Below are 27,167 nucleotides of genomic sequence, written 5' to 3' on the forward strand. Positions count from 1 at the left end.
TAAATTATGTTAATTTTATTAGATAATGCTGCCCTTTTTATATGAAAAGTGTGGGAGTTCTTGGAAAAAGAAAATTTTAGTATAAGAATTCTTGTTTTAATATTTGAGTTGTTTTTTGTTTCATGAATTTGAAAATCCTTGTGGAATTGTTACTGGTGTATAGTATCCTTTGGAAATCAGTCCCAATCTTGTCAAGTAGATGTTTGGGTCTTAAAGTAGCAGTTTTTTAAGCTAATCAAGGGTCCTGTAAGAGTTGTGTAATTTAACTGAGTTTTCCTTGACCACAGTGGTATCCGTTACCTAGGGTAAACGATTTCTTGCTTTGTTTTTATTCTTCTTGACCTTGTCCTGTTCTGTGTTGTATTACTGCTTGCTCACCAGGTCCTGCAGTCATTATCTCTTAGGTAGGTAGCTAAAGTAGCCACTTCTGTTACCCCGCAGTGCTACTTCCTGGATGGTGCATATATTGCTGAAAACATTTCTCATGTGGTACAGGAGAATAAAAAGCAGTGTAGTTGATGTGGCTTTTTTCTACTGAGAAATGATGCATTCGTTTGGCTAAAGTGGAGACTGGCAGTCAGCCCCTAAAAAATGTTTTTCACCGAGTGATCACATGTTTGTAAATGGATATGCAAGAGCTTCTCCTTGTTGGAAGGTGTAGTGAATCTTGATATAAATTCAAGAAAAGTGTTTAGAATTATTCCATACATCTTGCTCTTTAAAAAACTGGTATTTTTAAGAACAGTTTCATTTTACAGTGAATTTTTAAGCCTCCCATTTTTATATTTATTTTTTGCATAATGACTCTTTTTGTAAAAATGGTACATACACACTAAAGAAGCTTAGAAATAGTCACATCATAAATGGCAGAACTAGTGTTTAAAGTCTTGTCTGACATTCAGAGTCAGTGAGCTTCGGAAGCACTGTAAAGTGGTAGAAAGAATGTGGACTTTAGAATTAGGTGTACCTTAGTTGATCCCTAATTTTGCTGTGTATCTGCTGTATGGCAGGATCTTGGCATATCACCCTTGGTGACTTTTATTTTCTTTTTAGATTAACTGAGGGTAATAGGTTTGTTATGAAGCACACATTAAGTACTTGGCCTGTAGAAGGTGTTAATAACTGTTTTTCCTTTTTACTGCGCCATATTGTTTGAAAATATCTCTGCAAGTCATTTGGGGCAATTAGCTTAAAAGTGAATTGCAGTCAGGAAACTGGAAATATATGTAACCCAGGTGGACTCATATTGTAGTGTCCTTTTAATCTGCCTGTTTGAGGGGGAGAGTGGTTATTGCAGCTTTTTAAAAAAGTATTTTGACCTCAAGGAAAGCTTTAAAGTTAAAAGTTGAAGTAGAACTCAGGATGAGTTCATCACTTCTGGCCAGAATGGTAAGAAAGTAATTTCTTTGTTTAATGAGAAATAGAAGCATTTGTGTGTAACAATTGCAACCATAAAGATGTCTATGTTAAAGGCTAACAGCTGACCAGCTGACCCTTTGCAGAAGAAAAATATGACTAGAATAGGGAAAAAATGTTCAACTTTAATAATAATCAATAGCAAGTTTCTCTTATCAGATTTAAGATTTAGGAAATGGTGCTCTTTCACCTGAGTACAGCGACATAGGTACTAAATATCAATACATTGCTGGAGAGAGTATAACTCTGTAGAACCCTTTGTGAAAGCAGTTTGGCATATATCAAAGAGTAGTATTTCTGCCTGCAAGAGTATTCCTTAAGGAAGTAACCTCCCCCCCCCCCCAACCCCCCACTTTTTTTTTTTTTTTTTTTTTTTTGAGGGAGGATGTTATTTTTCTTTTTTTGTAACAGCTTTATTGAGATAGTGTGACTTGTAATAAGAAATATTTATTTGGTTTTAGTCCCTGTTTCTGGCACAGAGCTCCCAAAACCCTTGGGATTTTATCAGTGAGAGCAGTAAAGGTGTCTTTTGTTATGTTAATGAATGACTATGGAAAGCTTGTATGGTTGGGGGCTGGTTGCCAGGAAACCAAAAGAGTGATTAGAGGGTTAGAACTTTCAGTCTCACCCCTCTGACCTGAAGAGGAAAGATGGGCTGGAGATTGAATCACCAACGCCATGATTTAATCAATCAATTCTCATGTAATGAAACCTCCACAAAAACCTAAAAAGATAGGGTTTGGAGAGCATCTTGGGTGGTGAACATGTGGAGGTGCTGGGTGAGTGGAGTGCTCAGAGCATGGAAACCCTGTGTCCCTTTCCCCATTACTGGCCCTGTGCATCACGTGACTGTTCTTGACTTATATCCTTTTATAAATAAACTAGTAGTCTAGTAAGTGAAATGTTTCTCAGAATTTTGTGAGTAGATCTGGCAAATTAATCGAACCTGAGAAGAGCTTCGTGGGACCCTCAGAAGCACAGGTGACAACCTGGGTTTATGATTGACTTCTGAAAGGGGTAGGGGAGAAGTCTTGTAGGACTGAGCCCTTAACTTATGGGATGTGGTGTTATCTCTAGGTACATATTGTCAGAATTGAGTTGAATTATAAGACCCCCAGTTGGTGTTGGAGAATTGTTTGGTGTTGGTGTGTTCTGCACATCACAGTTGGTGTCAGAATTGTAATTCATAAATCATAATTCACCTTTTTAAAGCATATAATCAGTTCTGTGTAAGTATCACCACTATTTAATTTTAGAATATTTTCATCATCCCCAAAAGAAATTAGCAGTCATTCCCCATTCCTCCTTTCCTCCCAGTGCCTGGCAACCACTAATCAGTTTTCTGTCTTTCTGGGTTTGCCTCATTTGGACATTCTATATAAATGAGATCATACAATATGTGGCCTTTTGTGAGTGGCTTTTTTCACTTAGCATAATGTTTCCAGGTTCATCTCTGTTGTACCATTTATCAGGACTTCATTTTCTGTTACGGCTGAATGTTTACTCATTTGTCTGGATATATACCATATTTTGTCAATCCATTCATCAATTAATGGATATTTGGGTTGTTTCCACATTTTGGCTATTATGAATAATGGCGCCATGAACATTTATATACAACTTTGTGTCGATGTATGTTTTAATTTAGGTATATACTTAGGAGTAGAATTGCTGGGTTACAAGGTAACTTGATGTTTAACATTTTGAGGTATTGCTAAACTGTTTTTCAAAGTGATTGCACCATTTTACATTTCCACCAACAGTATAGGAAATATGTAGCCTTTTATAACTGGCTTCTTTCATTTAGTGTGTCAAGGTTCAGCCATGTTTTAATATGTGTAAGTACTCCTTCCTTTTTGTAGCTGAATAGTATTCCTTTGTATGGATTGACCATGTTTCTTTTCTCGTGAAAAAAAGCCTTCTATCCAAAAATGTTCACTGCAGCATTATTTATATTGAAGAAAAATTGAAAATTACTTAATTTTATAGTAAAGAGGAAGGGTTAAATTAAGTACATCTCATGTACTATCTATTAGTAATTTGTTTTGGAGAGTTTCAGGAGGAAGTGATTGTCAGAGTGCTAAAGTAGGTACAAGGTTGTACATGTACAGCTGTTATTCAATGTATGTAGTTTTGGGAGATGGTGATTATCAAATTTTTAAAAATTTTCTATATTTTTCATACTTTTCACAAGTGTATATTTCTTTTATTATCAGAGTAAAAGAAAAAAAAGTAGAAAAAAATGACCATAGCTATAGCTGTGTATGTTAACTGATGTAAATTTATTCAGCCAAGAAAATCAATGTCATTCACTGTTACGAATGTTACTATTTTATGCTGAGCCAATAATTATGTTATAAATAGCATTTCAGACTACTGTTACAAGAACTTTTAATGCTTCATAATTACATCAAATTTTTAATTCATAATTGTAGTGTGGAATAACTCTGATTCTTGTGAATTTTACTTCTGAAATGGAGAGGGGAAAGATAATTATAGGCACTGCATTAAAAATTATTTTCTGTTGGAGTATAGTTGATTCACATTGTGTTAGTTTCTGCTGTGCAGCAAAGTGAATCAGTTATACACATATCCACTCTTTTTTAGGTTCTTTTCCTATATTGGTCATTACAGGGTATTGAGAAGAGTTCCCTGTGCTATACAGTAGGTCCTTATTAGCTATTCATTTTATATATAGTAGTGTGTATATGTCAATCCCTAATCTCCCAATTTATCCCCCACCCCCCACTTTCCCCCCCGGTAATTATAAGTTTGTTTTCTACATCTGTGACTCGATTTACATTTTGTAAATAAGTTCATTTGTACCATTTTTTAAGATTCTGCATACAAGCACTATCATATGGTATTTGTCCTTCTCTGTCTGACTTAGTTCACTCATTATGACAATCTCTGGGTTCATCCATGTTGCTGCAAATGACATTATTTCATTCTTTTTTATGGCTGAGTAATATTCCATTGTGTGTATATACCACATCTTCTTTGTCTGTTCCTCTGTGAAAGGACATTTCCTGGATATTGTAAATAGTGCTGCAAGGAACATTGGGGTGCATGTGTCTTTTTGAATTATGGTTTTCTCTGGGTATATGCCCAGTAGTGGGATTGCTGGATCATATGGTAATTCTATTTTTAGTTTTTTAAGGAACCTCCATACTGTTCTCCATAGTGGCTGTATCAATTTACATTCCCACCAACAGTGCAAGAGGGTTCCCTTTTCTTCACACCCTCTCCAGCATTTGTTGTTTGTGGATTTTCTGATGATGCCCATTCTAACTGGAGTGAAGTGATACCTCATTGTAGTTTTGATTTGCATTTCTCTAATAGTGATGTTGAGCAGCTTTTCATGTGCTCCTTGGCCATCTGTATGTCTTCTTTGGAGAAATGTCTGTATAGGTCTTCTGCCCATTTTTGGATTGGGTTGTTTCTTTCATATTGAGCTGCATGAGCTGTTTATATATTTTGGAGATTAATCCTTTGTCCATTGATTCGTTTGCAAATATTTTCTCCCATTCTGAGGGTTGTCTTTTCGTATTATTTATGGTTTCCTTTGCTGTGCAAAAGCTTTGAAGTTTCATTAGGTCCCATTTGTTTATTTTTGTTTTTATTTCCATTTTTCTAGGAGGTGGATCAAAAAAGGTCTTGCTGTGATTTATGTCAAATAGTGTTCTTCCTATGTTTTCCTCCTGGAGTTTTATAGTGTCCGGTCTTACATTTAGGTCTCTAATCCATTTTGAGTTTATTTTTGTGTATGATGTTAGGGAGTGTTCTAATTTCATTCTTTTACATGTAGCTGTCCAGTTTTCCCATTGCCACTTATTGAAGAGACTGTCTTTTCTCCATTGTATATCCTTGCCTCCTTTGTCCTAGATTAGTTGACCATAGGTGTGTGGGTTTATCTCTGGGCTTTCTATCTTGTTCCATTGATCTGTGTTTCTGTTTTTGTGCCAGTACCATATTGTCTTGATTACTGTAGCTTTGTAGTAGAGTCTGAAGTCAGGGAGTCTGATTCCTCCAGCTCTGTTTTTTTCCCTCAAGACTGCTTTGGCTATTCGGGGTCTTTTGTGTCTCCATACAAATTTTAAGATTTTTTATTCTAGTTCTATGAAAAGTGACATTGGTAATTTGAAAGGGATTGCATTGAATCTGTACATTGCTTTGGGTAGTATAGTCATTTTTACAATATTTATTCTTCCAGTCCAAGAACATGGTATATCTCTCCATCTGTTGGTATCATCTTTAATTTCTTTCATCAGTGTCTTATAGTTTTCTGCATACAGGTCTTTTGTCTCCCTAGGTATTTATTCTTTTTGTTGCAATGGTAAATTGGAGTGTTCCTTAATTTCTCTTTCGGATTTTTCATCATTAGTGTATAGGAAAGCAAGAGATTTCTGTGCATTAATTTGTATCCTGTAACTTTACCAAATTCATTGATTAGCTCTAGTAGTTTTCTGGTGGCATTTTTAGGGTTCTCTATGTACAGTATCATATCATCTGCAAACAGTGACAGTTTTACTTCTTTTCCAATTTGTATTCCTTTTATTTCTTTTTCTTCTCTGATTGCCATGGCTAGGACTTCCAAAACTATGTTGAATAATAGTGGTTAGAGTGGACATCCTTGTCTTGTTCCTGATCTTAGAGAAAATGCTTTCAGTTTTTCACCATTGAGAATGATGTTTTCTGGGTTTGTTGTATATGGCCTTTATTATGTTGAGGTAGGTTCCCTCTGTGCCCCCTTTCTGGAGAGTTTTTATCATAAATGGGTGTTGAATTTTGTTAAAAGCTTTTTCTGCATCTATTGAGATGATCATATGGTTTTTTTCCTTCAATTTGTTTATATGGTGTATCACATTGATTAATGTGCGTATATTGAAGAATCCTTGCATCCCTGGGATAAATCCCACTTGATCATAGTGTATGATCCTTTTAATGTGTTGTTGGATTCTGTTTGCTAGTATATTCTTGAGGATTTTTGCATCTATATTCAGCAGTGATATTGGTCTGTAATTTTCTTTTTTTGTAGTATCTTTGTCTGGTTTTGGTATCAGGGTGATGGTGGCCTCACAGAATGAGTTTGGGAGTGTCCCTTCCTCTGCAGTTTTTTGGAAGAGTTTGAGAAGGATGGGTGTTCTTCTCTAAATGTTTGATAGAATTCACCTGTGAAGCCATCTGGTCCTGGACTTTTGTTTGTTGGAAGATTTTTAATCACAGTTTCCATTTCACTACTCGTGATTGGTCTGTTCATATTTTCTATTTCTTCCTGCTTCAGTCTTGGAAGGTTGTACCTTTCTAAGAATTTGTCCATTTCTTCCAGGTTGTCCATTTTATTGGCATAGGGTTGCCTGTAGTAGTCTCTTAGGATGCTTTGTATTTCTGCGGTGTCTGTTGTAACTTCTCCTTTTTCATTTCTAATTTTATTGATTTGAGTCCTCTCCCTCTTTTTCTTGATGAGTCTGGCTAATGGTTTATCCATTTTGTTTATTTTCTCAAAGAACCAGCTTTTAGTTTTATTGATCTTTGCTATTGTTTTCTTTGTTTCTATTTCATTTATTTCTGCTCTGATCTTTATGGTTTCTTTCCGTCTACTAACTTTGGGTTTTGTTTGTTCTTCTTTCTTTAGTTCCTTTAGGTGTAAGGTTAGATTGTTTATTTGAGATTTTTCTTGTTTCTTGTGGTAGGCTTGTATAGCTATAAACTTACCTCTTAAAACTGCTTTTGTTGCATTTCATAGGTTTTGGATCTTCATGTTTTTGTTGTCATTTGTCTCTAGGTATTTTTTGATTTCCTCAGCGATCTCTTGGTTATTTAGTAACGTATTGTTTAGCCTCCATGTGTTTGTGTTTTTTACGTTTTTTTCCCTGCAATTCATTTCTAATCTCATAGTGTTGTGGTCAGAAAAGATGCTTGATATGATTTCAATTTTCTTAAATTTACTGAGGCTTGATTTGTGACCCAAGATATGATCTATCCTGGAGAATGTTCCGTTTGCACTTGAGAAGAAAGTGTAATCTATCTGGTCTTTTGTGTCATTTAAAGGTTTTGTTTCCTTATTTATTTTCATTTTGGAGGATCTGTCCATTGGTGTAAGTGAGGTGTTAAAGTCCCCCACTATTATTGTGTTACTGTCGATTTTCTCTTTTATAGCTGTTAGCAGTTGCCTTATGTATTGAGGCGCTCCTATGTTGGGTGCATATATATTTATAATTGTTATATCTTTTTCTTAGATTGATCCCTTGATCCTTATGTAGTGTCCTCCCTTGTCTCTTGTAACATTCTTTATTTTCAAGTCCATTTTATCTGATATGAGTATTACTACTCCAACTTTCTTTTGCTTTCCATTTGCATGGAATATCTTTTTCCATCCACTCACTTTCAGTGTGTATGTGTCCCTAGGTGTGAAGTGGGTTTTTTGTAGATAGCATATATATGGGTCTTGTTTTTGTATCCATTCAGTGAGCCTGTGTCTTTTGGCTGGAGCATTTAATCCATTCACATTTAAGGTAATTATCGATATGTATGTTCCTATTACCATTTTCTTAATTGTTTTGGGTGTGTCTTTGTAGGTCCTTTTCTTCTATTGTGTTTCCCACTTAGAGAAGTTCCTTTAACATTTGTTGTAGAGTTGTTTTGGTGGTGCTGAATTCTCTTAGCTTTTGCTTGTCTGTAAAGCTTTTGATTTCTCCATTGAATCTGAATGAGATCATTGCAGGGTAGAGTAATCTTGGTTGCAGGTTCTTCCCTTTCATCACTTTAAGTATATCATGCCACTGCGTTCTGGCTTGTAGAGTTTCTGCTCAGAAATCAGCTGTTAACCTTTTGGGAGTTCCCTTGTATGTTATTTGTCATTTTTCCCTTGTTGCTTTTAATAATTTTTCTTTGTCTTTATTTTTGTCCATTTGATTACTATGTGTCTCGGCGTGTTTCTCCTTCGGTTTATCCTGCCTGGGACTCTCTGCGCTTCCTGGACTTCGGTTGCTATTTCCTTTCCCATGTTAGGGAAGTTTTTGACTACAGTCTATTCAAATGTTTTCTCAGGTCCTTTCTCTCTCTTTTCTCCTTCTGGGACCCCTGTAATGCGAATGTTGTTGCATTTACCATTGTCCCAGCGGTCTCTTAGGTTGTCTTCATTTCTTTTCATTCTTTTTTCTTTATTCTGTTCCGCAGCAGTGAATTGCACCATTCTGTTTTCCAGGTCACTTATCCATTCTTCTGCCTCAGTTTTTCTACTGTTGATTCCTTCTAGTGTACTCTTCATTTCAGTTATCGTTTGTCTCTTTTTTTTTTTTTTTTAATAAATTTATTTATTTATTTTTGGCTGTGTTGGGTCTTCATTTCTGAGTGTGGGTGTTCTCTAATTGTGGCGAGTGGGGGCTATTCTTCATTGCGGTGCACAGGCTTCTCATTGCGGTGGCTTCTCTTTGTTGCGGAGTACGGGCTCTAGGCGTGCAGGCTTCAGTAGTTGTGGCATGTGGGCTCAGTAGTTGTGGCTCACGGGCTCTAGAGTGCAGGCTCAGTAGTTGTGGCACACGGGCTTAGTTGCTCCGCAGCATGTGGGATCTTCCCGGACTAGGGCTTGAACCCGTGTCCCCTGCATTGGCAGGCGGATTCTTAACCACTACGCCACCAGGGAAGTCCCCATCTCCGTTTGTTTGTTCTTTAATTCTTCTAGGTCTTTGTTAAACATTTCTTGCATCTTCTCGATCTTTGCCTCCATTCTTTTTCCGAGGTCCTGGATCATCTTCACTATCATTATCCTGAATTCTTTTTCTGGAAGGTTGCCTATCTCCACTTCATTTAGTTGTTTTTCTGGGGTTTTATCTTATTCCTTCATCTGGTACATAGTCCTCTGCCTTTTCATCTTGTCTATCTGTGAATGTGGTTTTTGTTCCACAGGCTGGAAGATTGTAGTTCTTCTTGCTTCTGCTGTCTGCTCTCTATTTTCAGCTTTTTAAGAAACCTCCATACTGTTCTCCATAGTGGCTATACTAATTTACATTCCCACCAACAGTGTAGGAGGGTTCCCTTTTCTCCACACCCTCTCCAGCACTTGTTGTTTGTAGATATTTTGATGAGGGCCATTCTGACCCGTGTGAGGTGGTACCACATTGTAGTTTTGATTTGCAGTTCTTTAATAATTAGTGATGTTGAGCATCTTTTCATGTGCTTTTTGGCCATCTTTATGTCTTCCTTGGAGAAATGTCTATTTAGATCTCCTGCCTCTTTTTTTTTTTTTTTCTGCCTCTTTTTTTATTTGTTCGTTTGTTTATTCTCAAAGCCTTCCCTGCATCCCATCCTTGTTTTCTTTTTAAATCTTTTTTGAAGTATAATTGCTTTACAACGTTGTGTTAGTTTCTGTTGTGCAGCACAGTGAATCAGTATAAGTATACATATATCCGCATATCCTCTCCCTCTTTTTTTAGAAATTTATTTATTTATTTATTTATTTTTGGTTGCGTTGCGTCTTTGTTGCTGTGTGCGAGCTTTCTCTAGTTGCAGTGAGCAGGGGCTACTCTTCACTGCGGTGTGCGGGCTTCTCATTGCGGTGGCTTCTCTTGTTGTGGAGCATGGGCTCTAGGTGCGTAGGCTTCAGTGGTTATGGCATGCAGGCTCAGTAGTTGCAGCTCACAGGCTCTAGAGCACAGGCTCAGTAGTTGTGGTGCATGGGCTTAGTTGCTCCGTGGCATGTGGGATCTTCCTGGACCAGGTCTCGAACCCATGTCCCCTGCATTGGCAGGTGGATTCTTAACCAGTGCGCCACCAGGGAAGTTGTCCCCTCCCTCTTGAGCCTTCCTCCTATCCTCCCTATCCCACCCCTCTAGGTGATCACAAAGCACTGAGCTGATCTCCCTGTGCTATGCACCAACTTCCCACTAGCCATCCATTTTACATCTGGTAGTTATGTGTGTGAATGCTACTCTCTCAGTTTGTCCCAACTTCCCCTTCCCCCACTGTGTCCTCAAGTCTGTGGTCTATATCTGCGTCTTTATTCGTGCTTTCCCACTAGGTTCATCAGTACTGGTTTTTTAGATTCCACATATGTGTGTTAGTATACGGTATTTGTTTTTGTTTCTGATTCACTTCACTCTGTATGACAGACTCTAGGTCCATCCATGTCACTGCAAATAACTCAGTTTTGTTCCTTTTTATGATTGAGTAATATTCTGTTATATATATGTGCCACATCTTCTTTATGCATTTATCTATGGACATTTCTGCCCATTTTTTGATTGGGTTGTTTGTTTTTTTCATATTGAGCTGCATGAGCTCTGTGTATATTTTGGAGATTAATCCCTTATTGGTTACTTCATTTGCAAATATTTTCTCCTATTCTGTGGGTTGTCTTTTTGTTTTGTTTATGGTTTCCTTTGCTGTGCAAAAGCTTTTAAGTTTAATTAGGTCCCATTTGTTTATTTTTGTTTTTATTTTCATTATTTTAGGAGATGGATCAAAAAAGATCTTGCTGTGGTTTATGTCAGAGTGTATTCTGCGTATGTTTTCCTCTTAACAGGTTCACAGTATCCAGCCTTACATTTAGGTCTTTAATCCACTTCGAGTTAATTTTTGTGTACGGTATTAAGGAGTGTTGTAATTTCATTCTTTTACATATAGCTGTCCAGTTTTCCCAGCACCACTTATTGAAGAGACTGTCTTTTCTCCATTGTATATTCTTGCCTCCTTTGTCATAGATTAGGTGACCATAGGTGCTTGGGTTTATTTTTGGAGTTTCTATCTTGTTCTATTGATCTATATTTTGTCTTTGTACTGGTACCATACTGTTTTGATTTCTGTAGCTTTGTAGTATAGTCTGAAGTCAGGGAGCCTGATTCCTCCAGTGCCGTTTTTCTTTCTCAAGATTGCTTTGGCTATTTGGGGTCTTTTGTGTTTCCATACAAATTGTAAAAATTTTTGTTGCAATTCTGTGAAGAAATTAGGCAGTGCCTATTTTGAACTTGAAATACTGTATGTGTCAGTTGATTGCAAGATATAAACACTACTTGCCAAAAACCCTGACCCTGTGGGTTCTGCTTATTCACTTTAAAGGAAAATGTTGCTATAGAACTTGTTAGTTCTCATTGTCAACCAGCTAGATTCGGTATGTTTTCTTGTCAGAAATGATCTTTTTTCTTTTTCAGATTTTTCTTTTTTTTTTTTTTTTGTGGCTGCGTTGGGTCTTCGTTGCTGCGCGTGGGCTTTCTCTAGCTGTGGCGAGGAGGGGCTACTCTTTTTTGTGGTGTGTGGGCTTCTCGTGGCTTCCCTTGTTGCAGAGCACAAGCTTCAGTAATTTTGGTGCATGGGCTCAGTAGTTGTGGCGCACGGGTGTAGTTGCTCTGAGGCATGTGGGATCTTCCCAGACCAGGGATCAAACCCATGTCCCCTGCATTGGTAGGCGGATTCTTAATCACCGCACCACCAGGGAAGTCCCTTTTTTTTAAATTCTAAAATGACAGCGTCTGCATTGAACAACCACTGGACCAACTACTTTCACTTCTGAATTCAAACATTAATTGGTTCATTAGGTAAGGAGTCTTGCCATGAGTTAGTTTCAGTATTTGGTGCTTTGCTTACATGAGATTCCTCCTCATCCTCCCAGTTATCCCTTTGGTGCACTGGAGATTTCTTGAAGCAAAGTACCTTACTAAGCTTTGAGATGAGTTAGAAGTATGACTTTCTTCTATAATGTGTAAGAGCTATTGTGAAAGGGAAGGTAGAAAAAGAGAATGAATGATGCCCATCAGTTTTAGAAAAGAGTACAGAAGGAAGTTGGAGATCTGGAAGTTGATTTCCTGAAACTGTCCAGACCCAAGAACCTCCTGCCAAATATCAAACCTTACACTGGATTGAAGACCCTTGAGTTAGGGGAACAGCATATCTTCTGCTTTAATTGGTATTGTGCATTTATCCTTCTAAGTAAATTATCTCATTTACTTTTAAATTTTGCCTTGAAAGCTTTGACAAATTTATAACTGACCTTTATGGTGAAACAGAGTGGTTTTTACAGTAGTCCATGAACCAATGAATGTAGTAATCAGAACCTCATGGAAGTGATTATTAAAATAGAAGAATTAGAAAAAAAAGGAAATGATCTTTACATCACACTTGACACCAAGATAAATTTTTGGTTTTCCAGAGTTGAGCGTAAAAAAGAAAACCTTAAACATGTTAGAAGGAAACATGGATCAATATAAAGACTTTTGGGTGTGGGGAAAGCCTTCATAAGCAGTCCAGCACACTTATTTTTTCATTTAAAAAGTCTCCAAATTATTGTTATATGCCCATAACTGTTTTAAAAAAATATGAAGTATTATCTTTCTCAGTAATCCAATTTCGAAATGCAGGTAAGATCAAGATTGTCATTTACATCTAAGTTATCTTGCAGTTTCTTTTTTAACAGAATTTAACATTTTTAAAAATTATTTTTTTATCTATGTATCTGTGTATCTATCTATCTATCTATATATCTATGCCGGGTCTTATTTGTGGCACGCAGGATCTTCGTTGCTGTGTGCGGGAACTTTAGTTGCGGCATGTTTTAGTTGCAGCATGTTTTAGTTGTGGCATGCAAACCCTTAGTTGGGACATGTGGGATCTAGTTCCCTGACCAGGGATTGAACCTGGGCGCCCTGCATTGGGAGTGCAGAGTCTTAGCCACTGGACCACCAGGGAAGTCCCATCTTGCAGTTTCACATATCATCTTTTCCCTTCTGCTCTTAAGCACAAAGAACCCTACAAAGTGCTCTTATAATAAACATGACCTAGTACCCATGAACCTTCCTAATGATTCCTTTGCTAAGTTTAGGGGTTATTTGGCTTTTGGTCGCAGACATGGTTGGTTGTACTTGTGCAGAAATGGGTAGAATTAAAGTTGTTAGGAAATCAGTCTGCCATGTTCTCTTGGAACAAACTATTGACTGTCAAGCTTCTTTAAAATGGAGATCTTCATACTGAATAATAATAATATATATACTTATAAATTTGAATGTTGAATAGTTGAACACATAGAGATTTTTATAGTACAAGTTGCAAACTTGTCAGATTTTTTTTTTTTTAAGTATTTATTTTTTTGGCTGTATTGGGTCTCAGTTGCGGCACGCAGGATCTTTCGTTGCGGTGTGCGTGCTCTTTGTTGTGGCATGCAGGCTTCTCTGTAGTTGTGGTGCGGGCTTCAGAGCACGTGGGCTCTGTAGTTGCGGCACGTGGGCTTCAGAGCGTGTGGGCTCTGTAGTTGCGGCACGTGGGCTCCAGAGTACGTGGGCTCTGTAGTTGCAGCATGTGGGCTTAGTTGCCCTGCCGTACGTGGAATCCCAGTTCCCTGACCAGGGATTGAACCCACGTCTCCCACATCGGAAGGCGCATTCTTAACCACTGGACCACCAGGGAAGTCCCCAGACTTGTCAGATTTTAATAATCTAAGAATGAGTAAGAACCTGTTTTCCTTTTGTTCTTATTTTTCTTTAAAGTATTTCCACCTGCCCATCCCCAATGAACAATTTGTCAGTGACTGTTTTACTATTAGGCCCTAGTGTGCCAGGGCCCAGTTGAAATGCAGACTGATTTCTCTGCAAGAGAATGACACAATTTACCACATCTTAATTCCTTATGAAGGCAGTTGGGACAAATGAAACATGTACTTTCTCTAGATAAGTTGAAATTTCAGCCCCCTCTGTATTTATCAGAAATAATACCATACTGAGTCACTCTCTCATGACTGAAAAAGCACAGCTGGTAGGAGAAATTGCATGTTAATGACATTGTCAGTGTAGGAGGGCCACTAAATATAAGGAAGCAGAGACTCAGTTAAGTACCTGCTATTTGGGTTAATATTCTGAAGGACCAGGAAACATTATCCTTGGTCAAATAGGCTAAATTAAATTGAGGCACTCGAGGGTTCACAGGGTATATCAAATCTGGATCAAACTAAAATGTAACAATCTCATGTGACACAATATAGAAAATTAATACAAAATAAAAAGGACAAATTACTGATCAGTTTGGGAGCTATGGCTTATGTTGCCTTGAAGGGGAAGATGTATTGTACTTTTTAGTTATCATGTATATTTTTCTTTTGTGGGATTAAATAAAGGCATTGAGTTATTCAATAAATACTTAACTGCTCTCACTGTGTGCCAGGCACTCAGGAATTAGGCGTTCGGCTGCAAACGAAAACAAAAATCCGTCTCTTCGTAAAACCCTATGTTCTTACTGGTGAAGAAAAGTCATAAGTGAGTAATGTATATATAGAATGCCAAAAAAATTTAAAGCACTGTGAGGAAAAATAAAGCATGGGAGCAAGATGGGGACTGCCAGGCTAGGGAACAGGGGATTGCAGTTTTAAATAGGATGGCAAAAAAAGGACTCAATGAAGACGATAAAAAGCCATTACAGCATCATTTGTGATAAAGGTAAATACTGGCAGCAACCTAGATATCCATCTCTATGAGATTGGTTGAATATATTATGCATCTATATAGTGAAATGCTGTACAACAAATAAGTCCTACATACACAGAATGATCTACAAAGATTAGTGAAGTGATAGAAACAAGATGCAGAATGATACACAGAATACGTTACCATTGGTGTCTATCACATACATGATATATTTTCCTAAATGCATGGAATCTCAGTGGAAAGATACATTAAAAAAACTGTTAATAATGGTTGTCTTCGGAGTGAAGGATGATTTGTGGACAGGGAGTGAGGATGAAACACTTTATATCCCATTTTACTATGTGTTATGACATAGTCAAAATAAGTAAGTAAGATGTAAAATAAGAACATGGAAAACTGTCCAATTAGAAAATGATGGAAAAGCACATACATTTATAAAACCTAGTGGCCTAGAGAGCCGTCTAGCCTAGGTAGTGAATAAATGGGATAGTTAATAGAAACATGGACTCACTTCTGATGAGCTGGAGACCTTGTTGACAGTGACTGTTCCAGAGCAAGGCCAAAATCCTGTTTTGTTTGGGTAGTGGATTGTAGTGATCATGACTGTAGCATTTAGATTTGTCTGACTTTTTTCACTCTTCTAATCAAATGGAAGCTGTATTCATTTCGTAGGGCTTCTATAATGAAGTACCACAGAAACTTGCCTCATAGTTCTGGAGGCTAGAAGTCCAAAATCAGGATGTCAGCAGGGCCATGTTCCTCCTGAAACCTGGAGCAGAATCCTTCCTTGCCTCTCCCTAGCTTCTGGTGGTTTGCTGGCAATCCTCGGCATTCCTAGGCTTGCAGGTGCATAATCCAATCTCTGATTTGTCATCATGTGGTTTTCTCCGTTTGTCTCTCTGTCTTCTTCACAATGCCAGCTTCTCATAACGACACTGATCATATTGGATTTAGGGGCCCACCCTACTCCAGTATGACCTCATTTTAACTAATAAATGCAACAACCCTATTTCCAAATAAGGTCACATTCAGATGTCCTGGGGGGTTAGGACTTCAACATATCTTTTCTTGGGGGGTGGGAGAGAGAATGGGACACAATTCAACCCATAACAGGCTTTCCAGTTTAAGTTGCTTCCCTATTACAGCGTTTCATATATGTAGAAGTGTTTTGGAAAGTTGTATAGAAAGATACAAGTTTAGTTTATTTTTAAAAGCTCTTACTATAAAAGTTTTTCTTATGGGGAGAAAAAACCATCCCATATCCCTGAATAAAATCATACTGAAGAGTGCAACATATTTATTAAAGCGGATGTTTTAGTGAAAATAATTTTTTTTCTCTCTAAATATTGTAAAATGAGAGTATGGGCATTGTAAGTAGTAATGAGTTAAACATGACAGTGAGTTACTAATTTAGACATTTTATGTGCTTTTCAAAAAATAAGAATACCTTATATTCTCTTTTTGCATTTTTATTCTCACTCCTGAGAAAATAGCTTCCTTTCCAGATCAGTTTAACCTCAAGGTACAGCAGAGAGGACAAAGTCTTTTTTTTCACGCCATTCTTCTCAGTAGTTTTTTCTTCTTGTACTCATAGCCGTTACAATTCTGTGAAACATTAGGAAACTTTAAAACTTTAAAATTCTCCCTTGCCTTTCCCTTTTCCTCATGTATAAATCAGAAACCAAATATTTGTTAGTCTTCAAAGTCGTTTTAAAAGTTATTATATCCTAAACTTTTTCGTTGCAGCGCGCGGGCTTCTCTTTAGTTGTGGCATGTGGGTTTTCTCTTCTCTAGTTGTGGCGCACAGTCTCCAGGGAATGTGGGCTCTGTAGTTGGTGGCACTTGGGCTCTGTAGTTGGTGGCACTTGGGCTCTCTAGTTGAGGTGCGCGAGCTCAGTAGTTGTGGCATGCGGGCTTAGTTGCCCCGTGGCATGTGGGATATTAGTTCCCTGACCAGGGATTGAACCCGCATCCCCTGCATTGTAAGGTGGATTCTTTACCACTGGACCATCAGGGAAGTCCCTGTATATGTTTTTTTAAAAAATTATTATTTATTTATTTATTTATTTATTTATTTGGCTGTGTTGGGTCTTCGTTTCTGTGCGAGGGCTTTCTCTAATTGCGGCGAGCGGGGGCCACCCTTCATCGCGGTGCGCGGGCCTCTCACTGTCGCGGCCTCTCTTGTTGCGGAGCACAGGCTCCAGACGCGCAGGCTCAGTAGTTGTGGCTGACGGGCCCAGTTGCTCCGCGGCATGTGGGATCTTCCCAGACCAGGGCTCGAACCCGTGTCCCCTGCATTGGCAGGCAGATTCTCAACCACTGCGCCACCAGGGAAGCCCCCTGTATATGTATTTTAAAATGTCCTCTGACTTGCTGAGAAAATTACTCTCATAAGGTTATATCATATTTTAAACCCCATTCCCCTTCTGATGTTCACACTCCTGATGGCTTACTCTGTGCCAGACCACGTTTCAAGCATTTTACATGTATTAACCTAATTTAAACCTCAAAATAGCCTTATGAATTATACCCATTTTACAGTTTAGGAAAGTGAAGCATGGTGAATAAGTTGCCTAAAGTCAACACATCTAACAAGTGGCAGAGCCAGTATTCAAACTTCGACAGTTTGATTCCAGAGCCTATTTTCTTTCTTGCTTTCTTGCTTGCTTGCTTGCTTGCTTCTTTCCTTCACTTAACCTAAGTGAATGGTCATATGCATTTGTTTACAGTGTACTTATAGAGGAAATAAATGGCAGTGATTTATTGCAGTGCTAATAGGCATTATACTGATTAGTTATGAGATTTGGGGCAAATTTCTTTACCTTTCTGAGTCTGTAAAATGAGGACATTGAACTAGATTTCTTACAGATCTTTATCCCTGTTAGATGTATATTTCTTTGGGAAGAAAAAGGAATTGACATTTGATATTAAATGAGCAAGGAAATGGGACACATATTTAGCACATTTTTCTTTCAAAATTAGAGTAATAAATAAAAAGTTTAAAAAAAAATTAGAGTAATTTTATAGGGTCAAGGAATGATAATGTAAGCCACTACCCACTGGGGAAAAGTGGAAAGTAAACAAAAATGTTACTGTAAGACTTAGGACTTTAGCTTCTTATTAGTTTGATCAGCTTAAACTGGAGACTTTCGAATTGCAGTGGATTTGGGCATTTAAGAATAGATTTTATTTTTAAGTTCATAAGATGATCTGAGGATTGGAAGAAATCATAAACTTGAACTAAGGCAACTGGCCGTGGGACTTTTTTTTTTAACGTTTAAAACTTTATTTATTTTATTTTACTGTCTTTGGGACTTTTGAATCACTGTCTTAATATCCCAGCCTCGGATGATAGGTATCCCAAGGCAGGACATTGCACCTTTAGGCAGCAGTGCCTCAGATAGAACATATAGCCCCTACTCATTCACTCTAGTTCTGCCATTTGGGATGATGCAGAACTACTATGATTTTTCTCTGTGACAGCCATTAAAGGTATTGAAAGGTAGCACTGTTAACTCATTTCTTTGAAGATTCAGCCTTTTTTTCATAGCAGTACAGTGGAACTGAGACTGGTTAACTTGGAGAATAGAAATCTCTGGGTGGTGATGGGAGTACGCAGTTTTGATGCTGTCTGAAATTTAATGGTTAAGTTCAGCTCAGGAAGTAATGCAGTTTGCTCTGTCTCTTCAATATAAATAACGGGTGGATGGGGTTAGAGGTGGCATTTAATATAGTACAAAAGCACCAAGCCATGCCAGCATTTAACAAGTAAATTGAATCTTATTTCATGACTGCATTAATTCTAAGCAGAATCCAAAGTACATTTTAGTAGTGATACCCAGATGAATGCCAGTATATCAAATGATATATTAAAATGTCTTTTGGGTTGACAGTGAAATGCCTTGATATTTTTTAATCTAATTGCTACCAATGTGATGAAATACTGACGTGCTTTGTGGACTACAATTGAATGAATAACGTTGAAATTTACCACTTTTCCTTTTTGCCCATGCCATATTATACTAGGTTAGTTAGAGTGCTATTTTTGATGCATGTTTTCTTTGTGATCAGTAATTATGTTTTTGATCTTTAGCATTGAGATATTATACTTTTTAACAAAAATTTAGTGAAGTATAGTTGATATATAATGTGTTAATTTCTGCTGTACAGCAGTGATTTAGTTACACACATATATCTATTCTTTTTCATATTCTTGTCCATTATGGTTTATCACAGGATATTGACTACAGTTCCCTGTGCTGTACAGTAGGACCTTGTTGTTTATCCATCCTATGTATAATAGTTTGCATCTGCTAATCCCAAACTCCCAGTATTTCCCTCCCCCACCCTCCCGCCCCCTTGGCAACCACAAGTCTGTTCTCTGTATCTGCGAGTCTCTTTCTTTTTTGTAGATATGTTCATTTGTGTCGTATTTTAGATTCCACATATAAGTGATATCATGGTATTTGTCTTTCTCGTTCTGACTTACTTTGTTTAGTATGGTAATCTCTGGGTCCATCCATGTTGCTACAAATGGCATTATTTCATTCTTTTTTATGGCTAATATCCCATTATATATATACATACACATACACCACATCTTTTTTTTTTTTTTTAAGCATTCTTTTCTTTCTTTCTTTCTTTCTTTCTTTCTTTCTTTCTTTCTTTCTTTCTTTCTTTCTTTCTTTCTTTCTTTCTTTCTTTATGGCTGTGTTGGGTCTTTGTTTCTGTGCGAGGGCTTTCTCTAGTTGTGGCAAGTGGGGGCCTCTCACTATCGCGGCCTCTCTTGTTGCAGAGCACAGGCTCCAGACGCGCAGGCTCAGTAATTGTGGCTCACGGGCCCAGCTGCTCCGTGGCATGTGGGATCATCCCAGACAAGGGCTCGAACCTGTGTCCCCTGCATTGGCAGGCAGATTCTCAACCACTGCGCCACCAGGGAAGCCCCACCACATCTTCTTTATCCATTCATCTGTTGATGGACATTTAGGTTGTTTCCATGTCTTGACTATTGTAAATAGTGCTGCTATGAACATAGGGGTGCATGTGTCTTTTTGCATTATAGTTTTGTCTGGGTATATGCCCAGGAGTGGGATTGCTGGATCATGTGGCAGCTCTATTTTTAGTTTTTTGAGGCACCTTCATACTCTTTTCCATAGTGGCTGCACCAGTTTACATTCCCACCAACAGTGTAGGAGGGTTCCCTTTTCTCCAAACGCTTTCCAGCATTTGTTATTTGTAGACTTTTTAATGATGGCCATTCTGACCTGTGTGAGGTGGTACCTCGTTGTAGTTTTGATTTGCATTTCTCTAATAATTAGTGATGTTGAGCATCTTTTCATGTGCTTTTTGCCCATCTGTATGTCTTCTTTGGAGAAATGTCTATTTAGGTCTTCTACCCATTTTTCAATTGGGTTGTTTTTTTGTTATTGAGTTGTATGAGCTGTTGGTATATTTTGGAAATTAAGCCCTTATTACTCACATCATTTGCAAATATTTTCTCCCAGTCTGCAGGTTGTCTTTTTATTTTGTTTATGATTTCCTTTGCTGTGCAAAAGCTTATAAGCTCGGTTAGGTCCCATTTGTTTATTTTTGCTTTTATTTCTATTGCCTTGGGAGCCTGACCTAAGAACACGTTGGTATGACTTATGTCAGAATGTTTTGCCTATGTTCTCTTCTAGGAGTTTTTGGTGTCTTGTCTTATATTTAAGTCTTTAAGCCATTTTGAGTTTATTTTTGTTTACAGTGTGAGGATGTATTCTAACTTAATTGATTTACATGCATGAGATATACTTTTGAAAGAGTTATTTTCTGAAGAGAGAAAGATTGTGGCCATAATTTTCTTTCTTTTTTTTAAAATCTTTTTTTAATGAATTTAAATTTTATACTGGAGAATAGCTGATTAACAATGTTACGTTAGTTTTAGGTGTACGTGTGGCCATGATTTTCAAAACTTAACGCATTAAAGGGGTTCTGCTTTTCATATTAATCAGCCTTGCTACCAATTATTAATGTGCAGTGAATTACTTTGTTTTAAACTTAAAATTAACTGCACATATTGAAAGTGAGTAGGTTGATAAATTGTGACATATATATGCCTGTGATACTATCACCACATTTAATGTAATGAAAATATCTGTCACCCCAGAAGTTGCTTTTTAGCCATTTATAGGCTCTTCCTCTTCTCTTGGCCACTTACCCCTGTTCCCAGGCAATCAGCTGAACTGCTTTCCATCACTCAAGATTCTAGAATTTAAGTAAATGGATTCTACAGTGTATACTCTTGATATGGCTTCTCAGCATAATGATTTTGAGATTCATCCATGTTAATAAGTGTATAATATTATTATTATTTTTTAAAAATGTGTATTTATTTTTGCTGCCCCGGGTCTTGGTTGTGGCATGTGGGCTTGTAGTTGTAGCATGTGGACTTCTTAGTTGTGGCTTGCACGCAGGATCTAGTTCCCTGACCAGGGATTGAACCCGGCCCCCTGCATTGGGAGCGTGGAGTCTTACCCACTGGACCACCAAGGAAGTCCCAGTATTATTTTTTGTTGCAAGTAGTAATGCATTGAATGGCTTTACCACATTTTGTGTATCCACTCATCTGTTGGTGGACAGCTGAGTTGTTTCTAGTTTTTGGCTCTTACAAATAAAGCTGCTTTTGTGGACATAAACTTTCATTTTTCTTAGGTAAACACCTAGGAATGGAATGGCTGGGTTGTAGGGTAAGTGAACAAGTGTTCTATAGAAAAAGAATTGATTTTTGAGTATTGATTTTTGTATCCTGCAACCTTCCTAAACTCACTCATTAGTTTTGGTCATCTTTCAGTTTTCTTAATTACATTTTCGGATTAAGCATAACGTCCTAGTTCATTGTCAGCTTAGATGTGAAGAAATGTGTAAGCTTACAAAATGTAATGCATCACTTTGATATGTGGCATCCCCAAGGTTTTCTTTTTATGAAATACTAGTATTCCTTCTAATATGGAACTTTGAAATTTCAAACTGTCATTATTTAAATAGTTGGATTTATAGGCAGTTTCAGGAAAGTAGTTCTGAGGGAGGAATTGCTGTTTGTTTTTATGGTTTTTATGGGATTCTAAGAATCAGTTCACATTATATATTTAGAGAATCAACCACTTTGGTGATGTTTTCGGGGAGGATGAGGGAGCGTGTATGATAAGGACTTAGAGGTTTCAGCACAAACTGCATGGATCCCAGTCCAATTTACTGAAATGAGGAAGACTGAGAAAGCAATGGATTTGGGATCATCAGTTCAGCCTTGACATGTTGGGTTTTAGGCCTGTTGTTTGTTGGCTTTGTTAAGTGCTTATATGTTTATTCGAAGGACTGTAAATGAAGAAATACATCTTAGGTTAAAAATAGGCCTAAGATCACACAACTAGTTATTTGCAGAATTAGATCTCAAACCTAGGGCCCTCTGACTCCAAAGCCAGTGTGGTTATTCCTGTGCTATATTATATCCATAAGGCAGAAAAACAAGCTTGGCTTTGACAGTAATAAATGTTTCCCATGAGCTATTATAAATATATAGCAGAGTTTGCAAGCTTAGATGCAAACAGACTCCAGACAGATAACTGCGAGTTGGGTTTATAATGTAAGAGAGTGATGACATCTGTGGAGAACTGCAAAGCCCATATCCCATCTGAAGGATTAGCTGCTGGTCAATCCAACAGATTGTTACCAGGTGGGAAGGTGGGTGCAGTATTGCCAGATCTTCTGTTTTTTTTAAGAGAGGTCAGATATTTTGATTTTTATGTTAAGTCTTCTAATTTGTAACTGTAGGCAGCTCTCCTTTAACACGCTGTGCAGACCAGTCCTGTGTGCTGCCACCAAACATAAATGTGTGTTGGATTTCGCTCGGTGCGTAAGAGTTGCACCTGGTATACTGTGGACGCGACAATAAATATTACATGCTGGGAAACGGGTGGTGACTGTGTAATGAGCACATTACAACCTTTGAAATGAGGGTTGCTTAGTTTGAACGTGGGGCTTGGTGAATCTGGTGTTTAAGTTCAGTTTTCATGCGGATCAGTTAATTATAGGTGGGTGGGGGAGGAAGGAATTGCTCCCTGCAGCATTTTGCCTCCTGATTGCATGCTTTCATTTGCAGATAGGGCCAGTTGTGAGTGTGTGGATTTTTGAGTAAAACCTCGAACCCAAATGAGAAGAAACCTTCAAGGAACAACTTACACTGACTGTGAGTCTACAGGCAGCTATATGCATATTATGGAATGTTCTCAACCCAGAGATAGCTCTGTTGACAAGGAGTGAGTGGTGAGTCTGACTGTCCCCACTGGTAATTAACCTAAATCCTTCCCTTAAAGAGAGGACAACAACTCCTGCATGCTCAGCATTTACCGACTGTTGAATAGTTAAGTTAATTTTTGTGTTAACAGAAGATGACTCCAGCACAGTTTAAAAGAATTCTTTATCCCTAAAAGTGTGTTTAATGAGTGATTGCAGTTCGACTTTCTTCAGTTAGACACAGCCCTTCCTTTGCCTATGTGTTTCTATCTTTTTTTTACCCCAGTCCAAATAATACCATCCTCCAAGGCCTGTCTTCCTTGATATATTCAGCCATCACTAAAGTGATGGTCATGATAGTTACTAGCATCCATTCTAATCTTGGTTATGGTAGGTCTCATTGCCATTGGAAGTGATTGTTTTAGGAATGGGCATGAGATCCAGTTTCGGCCAATGGGAAATAAAAGGAAAGTCTGCAAGAGGCTCTTGGGAAAAGTTTTCTTGCTTTTGAGAAAGAAGAAAAGAGATGATCCTTCCCGTAGAGCTTGTTTTATCTGGATGTGACATCTGGAACTGCTATAGCTATCTTGCTACCAGCCTGAAGGTGATTCCCTTACCTAAAGGTGGGCAGAGGGAAGAGAATTCCAGAGAAGTAGAACTGGAGCCACATTCACTATTCCTAGAACCACCTTCACTGTAGATTCCTTATTATGTGAGATAATAAATTTTCTTATTGTTTAGGCAGTTTTGCCTTTAGATTTTCTGTTACTTGTTGTGGAAATCATCCCAGTTCACTTGATCCTCCTCTTTCTGATTACCCACTGGCATTTGTACTTCATTATGTTCTGAGCTGCCCAGTAATGTTTGTGTATATTGCCTTTGTAGCCCATTATAAACTTTGTGATGTCAAGGGCTATGTTTATATCCCTGCTATGTCTACTAGTTCTGTCTTCTTAAAAAGCCATCATTGCCCATTTAGTGAATTGAATTATTTGAACAGTAGAGGATTTGAAAAATCAATTCATACATTTGAAAAATTATAGAGATTCTTTTAATGCACATTCCTTTCTTTGACCACACTGCTTTCCTCTAGGATTATGAATGAAGTTTGGCTTTTGATTTAAGATGACTTGTGTGTAACACATTTTCAGTTGGTTAGTTCTACGATTTGCTATTTGTTTTTATTCAACTTTACCATGAAGATCAGCTCCTCTCCTGTATATTTGAGTATTGGCTTTTAATCTCATAGATTTTGTTGTCTTCTCTGTTATAAAAATGGAATCATTTACCTTCTCTTTTTTGTGCTAGTTATAGGAATGAGGGACATGGATAGTAGGAACATAATAATCGAGAAATAATTTGTATTTGGCTTTGGAATGCACACTGACAAGAAGACTCCCTAAAGTGTGCATCTCTGTTTTGTTCTTAGGACCCAGTGTTGTGTACGGGGGTAGGGGAGAGAGGGTTGGTGATGAATCTAATGTCTTTGAGGAGTCTTGAGTCGCAGGATGGAATATTTAGTTGATTCTATTTTAAAGCTCTATAACACCACCCTTCCCCACCCCCCCAACTCAAGACGTCCATGTACTTGTCCATCTTTTCTTTAGATTCTGCTATTATAATCTTGAAAAAGTGGGATAAGAACTTTGTTTTCTTCCTGAAAATTTATAATGTTGCTTTCAGTTTTGTTAAGGAATATCATAAACCTTTATTGTAATCTGGTAATACATTCTGAATCCTTCAAAATGATTTACATTCAGGGAAGAATTTACTTTTTTATTTTTTCGTGTTGGGTTGTGATTAAATGGGGGGAATAACTTTTTAAGAAGATAGGGAAAGTTGTATGATGTGCTTGATCCATTAGTTTGAATTCAATAATGCCGTTATTTAGTAATATAAGAAGTTCAAATCACCAAGGTCAGCTTTAATGTATTTTATTTCATGTATATTATGAAGAGTTTGTAGGAATGAAGCATGTGTCTTAACCTAAGACAGCCATGGCAGACATATGATCTAAGCCAAATCAATCAAAATGATCTTAGGACATTTACTAGAAATGCCAGGATAAAGGTACTTTTTTTTTCTGCTGAATTTCAACCTGGAAGCCATCTTCCGACCATGAAAGGAAAGTCAGTTGAGTAAGAAGCCAACAGGGAAGGAGTAGAGCAGAGCAAAAACACACCCTGATCACCTCTTGAGATGCTGGATCACGTCTTCCCTGAAGATAGTATACCTGGACTTTTCAGTTACCTGAGCCAGTAAATTCCAAAACATCATAACTGATACATCCTTATCATCACCCATTCTATACCATGTAATGATAACTGAAGGGACTTGCTAAGACTAGAATTGCGAATTAGGCAAGTATGTCTCTGATACAGGTGTGCAAGGTGGCAGATAATGCAGTCCTTTCATTGATTTATTTAAGGTTCAGGTATTAAGTACAAGAGTTAAGGTGGTAAACAATACGTAGTCTGTGCCATTACTAATGGAGCTTAATGTTAATTGGAAGAGGCTAACAGTACGTGAACAACCCTCCTAATGAATAGGTTTGTATTAACTGAGGTTTGGTTCTAGAAGAAAAGGAGTATCTGTCATCTGTACTGATTTGACTCTTTGGTGGAGATGCCTACTGAACCCTTGGCACCCTGGAACTGTAAAACAAATAGTTGTGCGGAACCTGGGTTCTGGCTGACTTTTTAAAAAAGTAATATGTTATTATTGTTTTTTCCGTAAGAAGCCATTAGAAAGGTACAGGACCACAATCCCTTGTTCCAAATCTTGGGGCCAGATATATTTTGGAGTTTCACCCTTCTCTGGATTTCAGAAAGGTTTACATGGTATGTGTATGCTTAACATAATACCTCTTTTTACTTAGGGAAGGGACGAGAGGCTTTCTATTATTAATAATGCAAATAATAATGCCTTATATTAGTTCAATTACTAAATGGCAGGCTCTGTATACTTTTCAGCATCATCTTAACTGTTAATAAATTATATTCATTTTTACACTTGAGAAAATTAAAGACATTAGGTGACTTTTTCAAGGTTTATACAGCTAGGAAGTAGTAGAATTGAGATTTCAACCCATATCTGTTTGAATCTGAGGTCAGTGCCCTTAACCACTGCTCTGCTGCCTCTTCATTGTGCTCTTACAGCTTAAACTCCTGTTTATTGCTAACATTAGGAAGGTTATTACTTTCTGTTAAGTTTAATAAGTTAACTTAATTAAATTCACTTAGTATTTCTCATAGTCTTGCATTTGATTCACTTAGCTTTTCTGGGAATGCAGTCCTTATTTTTAACTAAACGTAATTTTGCTTTATCCTTTCCAGATTTTATACCTTGTATTGGTTCACTTACCAGCTGCATTGGCTAGAGCTTGTAGAACATTGTGGTTACAATGAGCATCTTGTCTTGTTCATTAATTTAATGCCTCTAATGTTTCACAAAATGCTTAGTGGGTATAATGTTTTACCACTGAGCATGAAGCAGCCTTTTGGTTTTCCTTAAAATCAAATGTAGAAGAGATCAGGACTTCCCTGGTGGCACACTGGTTAAGAATCTGCCTGCCAGTGCACGGGACACAGGTTCGATCCCTAGTCTGGGAAGATCCGACATGTTGCAGAGCAGCTAAGCCCATGCGCCACAACTACTGAGCCTGCGCTCTAGAGCCCACGAGCTACAACTACTGAGCCCCTGAGCCACAACTACTGAAGCCCGCATGCTCTAGGGCCCGTGTGCTGCAACTACTGAGCCTGTGTGCGGCAACTGCTGAGCCTGTGTGCGGCAACTACTGAAGCCTGTGCGAGGCAACTACTGAAGCCTGTGCACCGCAACTACTGAAGCCTGTGCACCTAGAGCAAGCCACCACAATGAGAAGCCCACGCACCACAATGAAGAGTAGTCCCCACATGCCACAACTAGAGGAAGCCCGCATGCAACAACGAAGACCCAACGCAGCTGGAAAAAAACAAAAGGCAAGCTCACTAAAAAAGATAAAAGAGATCAATTTACTTGTTTTATTAAGAATTTTTAAAAATTCTGTTTTAACATGTGAGGACCAGATTTTAAAGTGTT

General features: G+C 37.9%; 1 protein-coding gene across 2 annotated transcripts in view; it reads left to right on the plus strand.

The window, feature by feature from the left end:
* Nucleotides 1-27,167, plus strand: part of LYRM7 (LYR motif containing 7) — a 169,672-nt gene that overhangs the window by 107,432 nt on the left and 35,073 nt on the right. Inside the window, exon 5 of one of the 2 annotated variants that reach the window (XM_082380798.1) lies at nucleotides 22,954-23,039. The exons of the other annotated variant lie outside the window; for it this stretch is intronic. Coding sequence (XP_082236924.1) covers nucleotides 22,954-22,985 — 32 coding nt within the window. The 3' untranslated portion in view covers nucleotides 22,986-23,039. Of the gene's footprint in view, nucleotides 1-22,953; nucleotides 23,040-27,167 lie in introns of those variants that run through there. 2 annotated transcript variants of the gene reach the window in all.

Source organism: Balaenoptera borealis (assembly GCF_965194805.1).
Source record: "Balaenoptera borealis genome assembly, chromosome: 2".
NCBI lineage: Eukaryota > Metazoa > Chordata > Mammalia > Artiodactyla > Balaenopteridae > Balaenoptera > Balaenoptera borealis.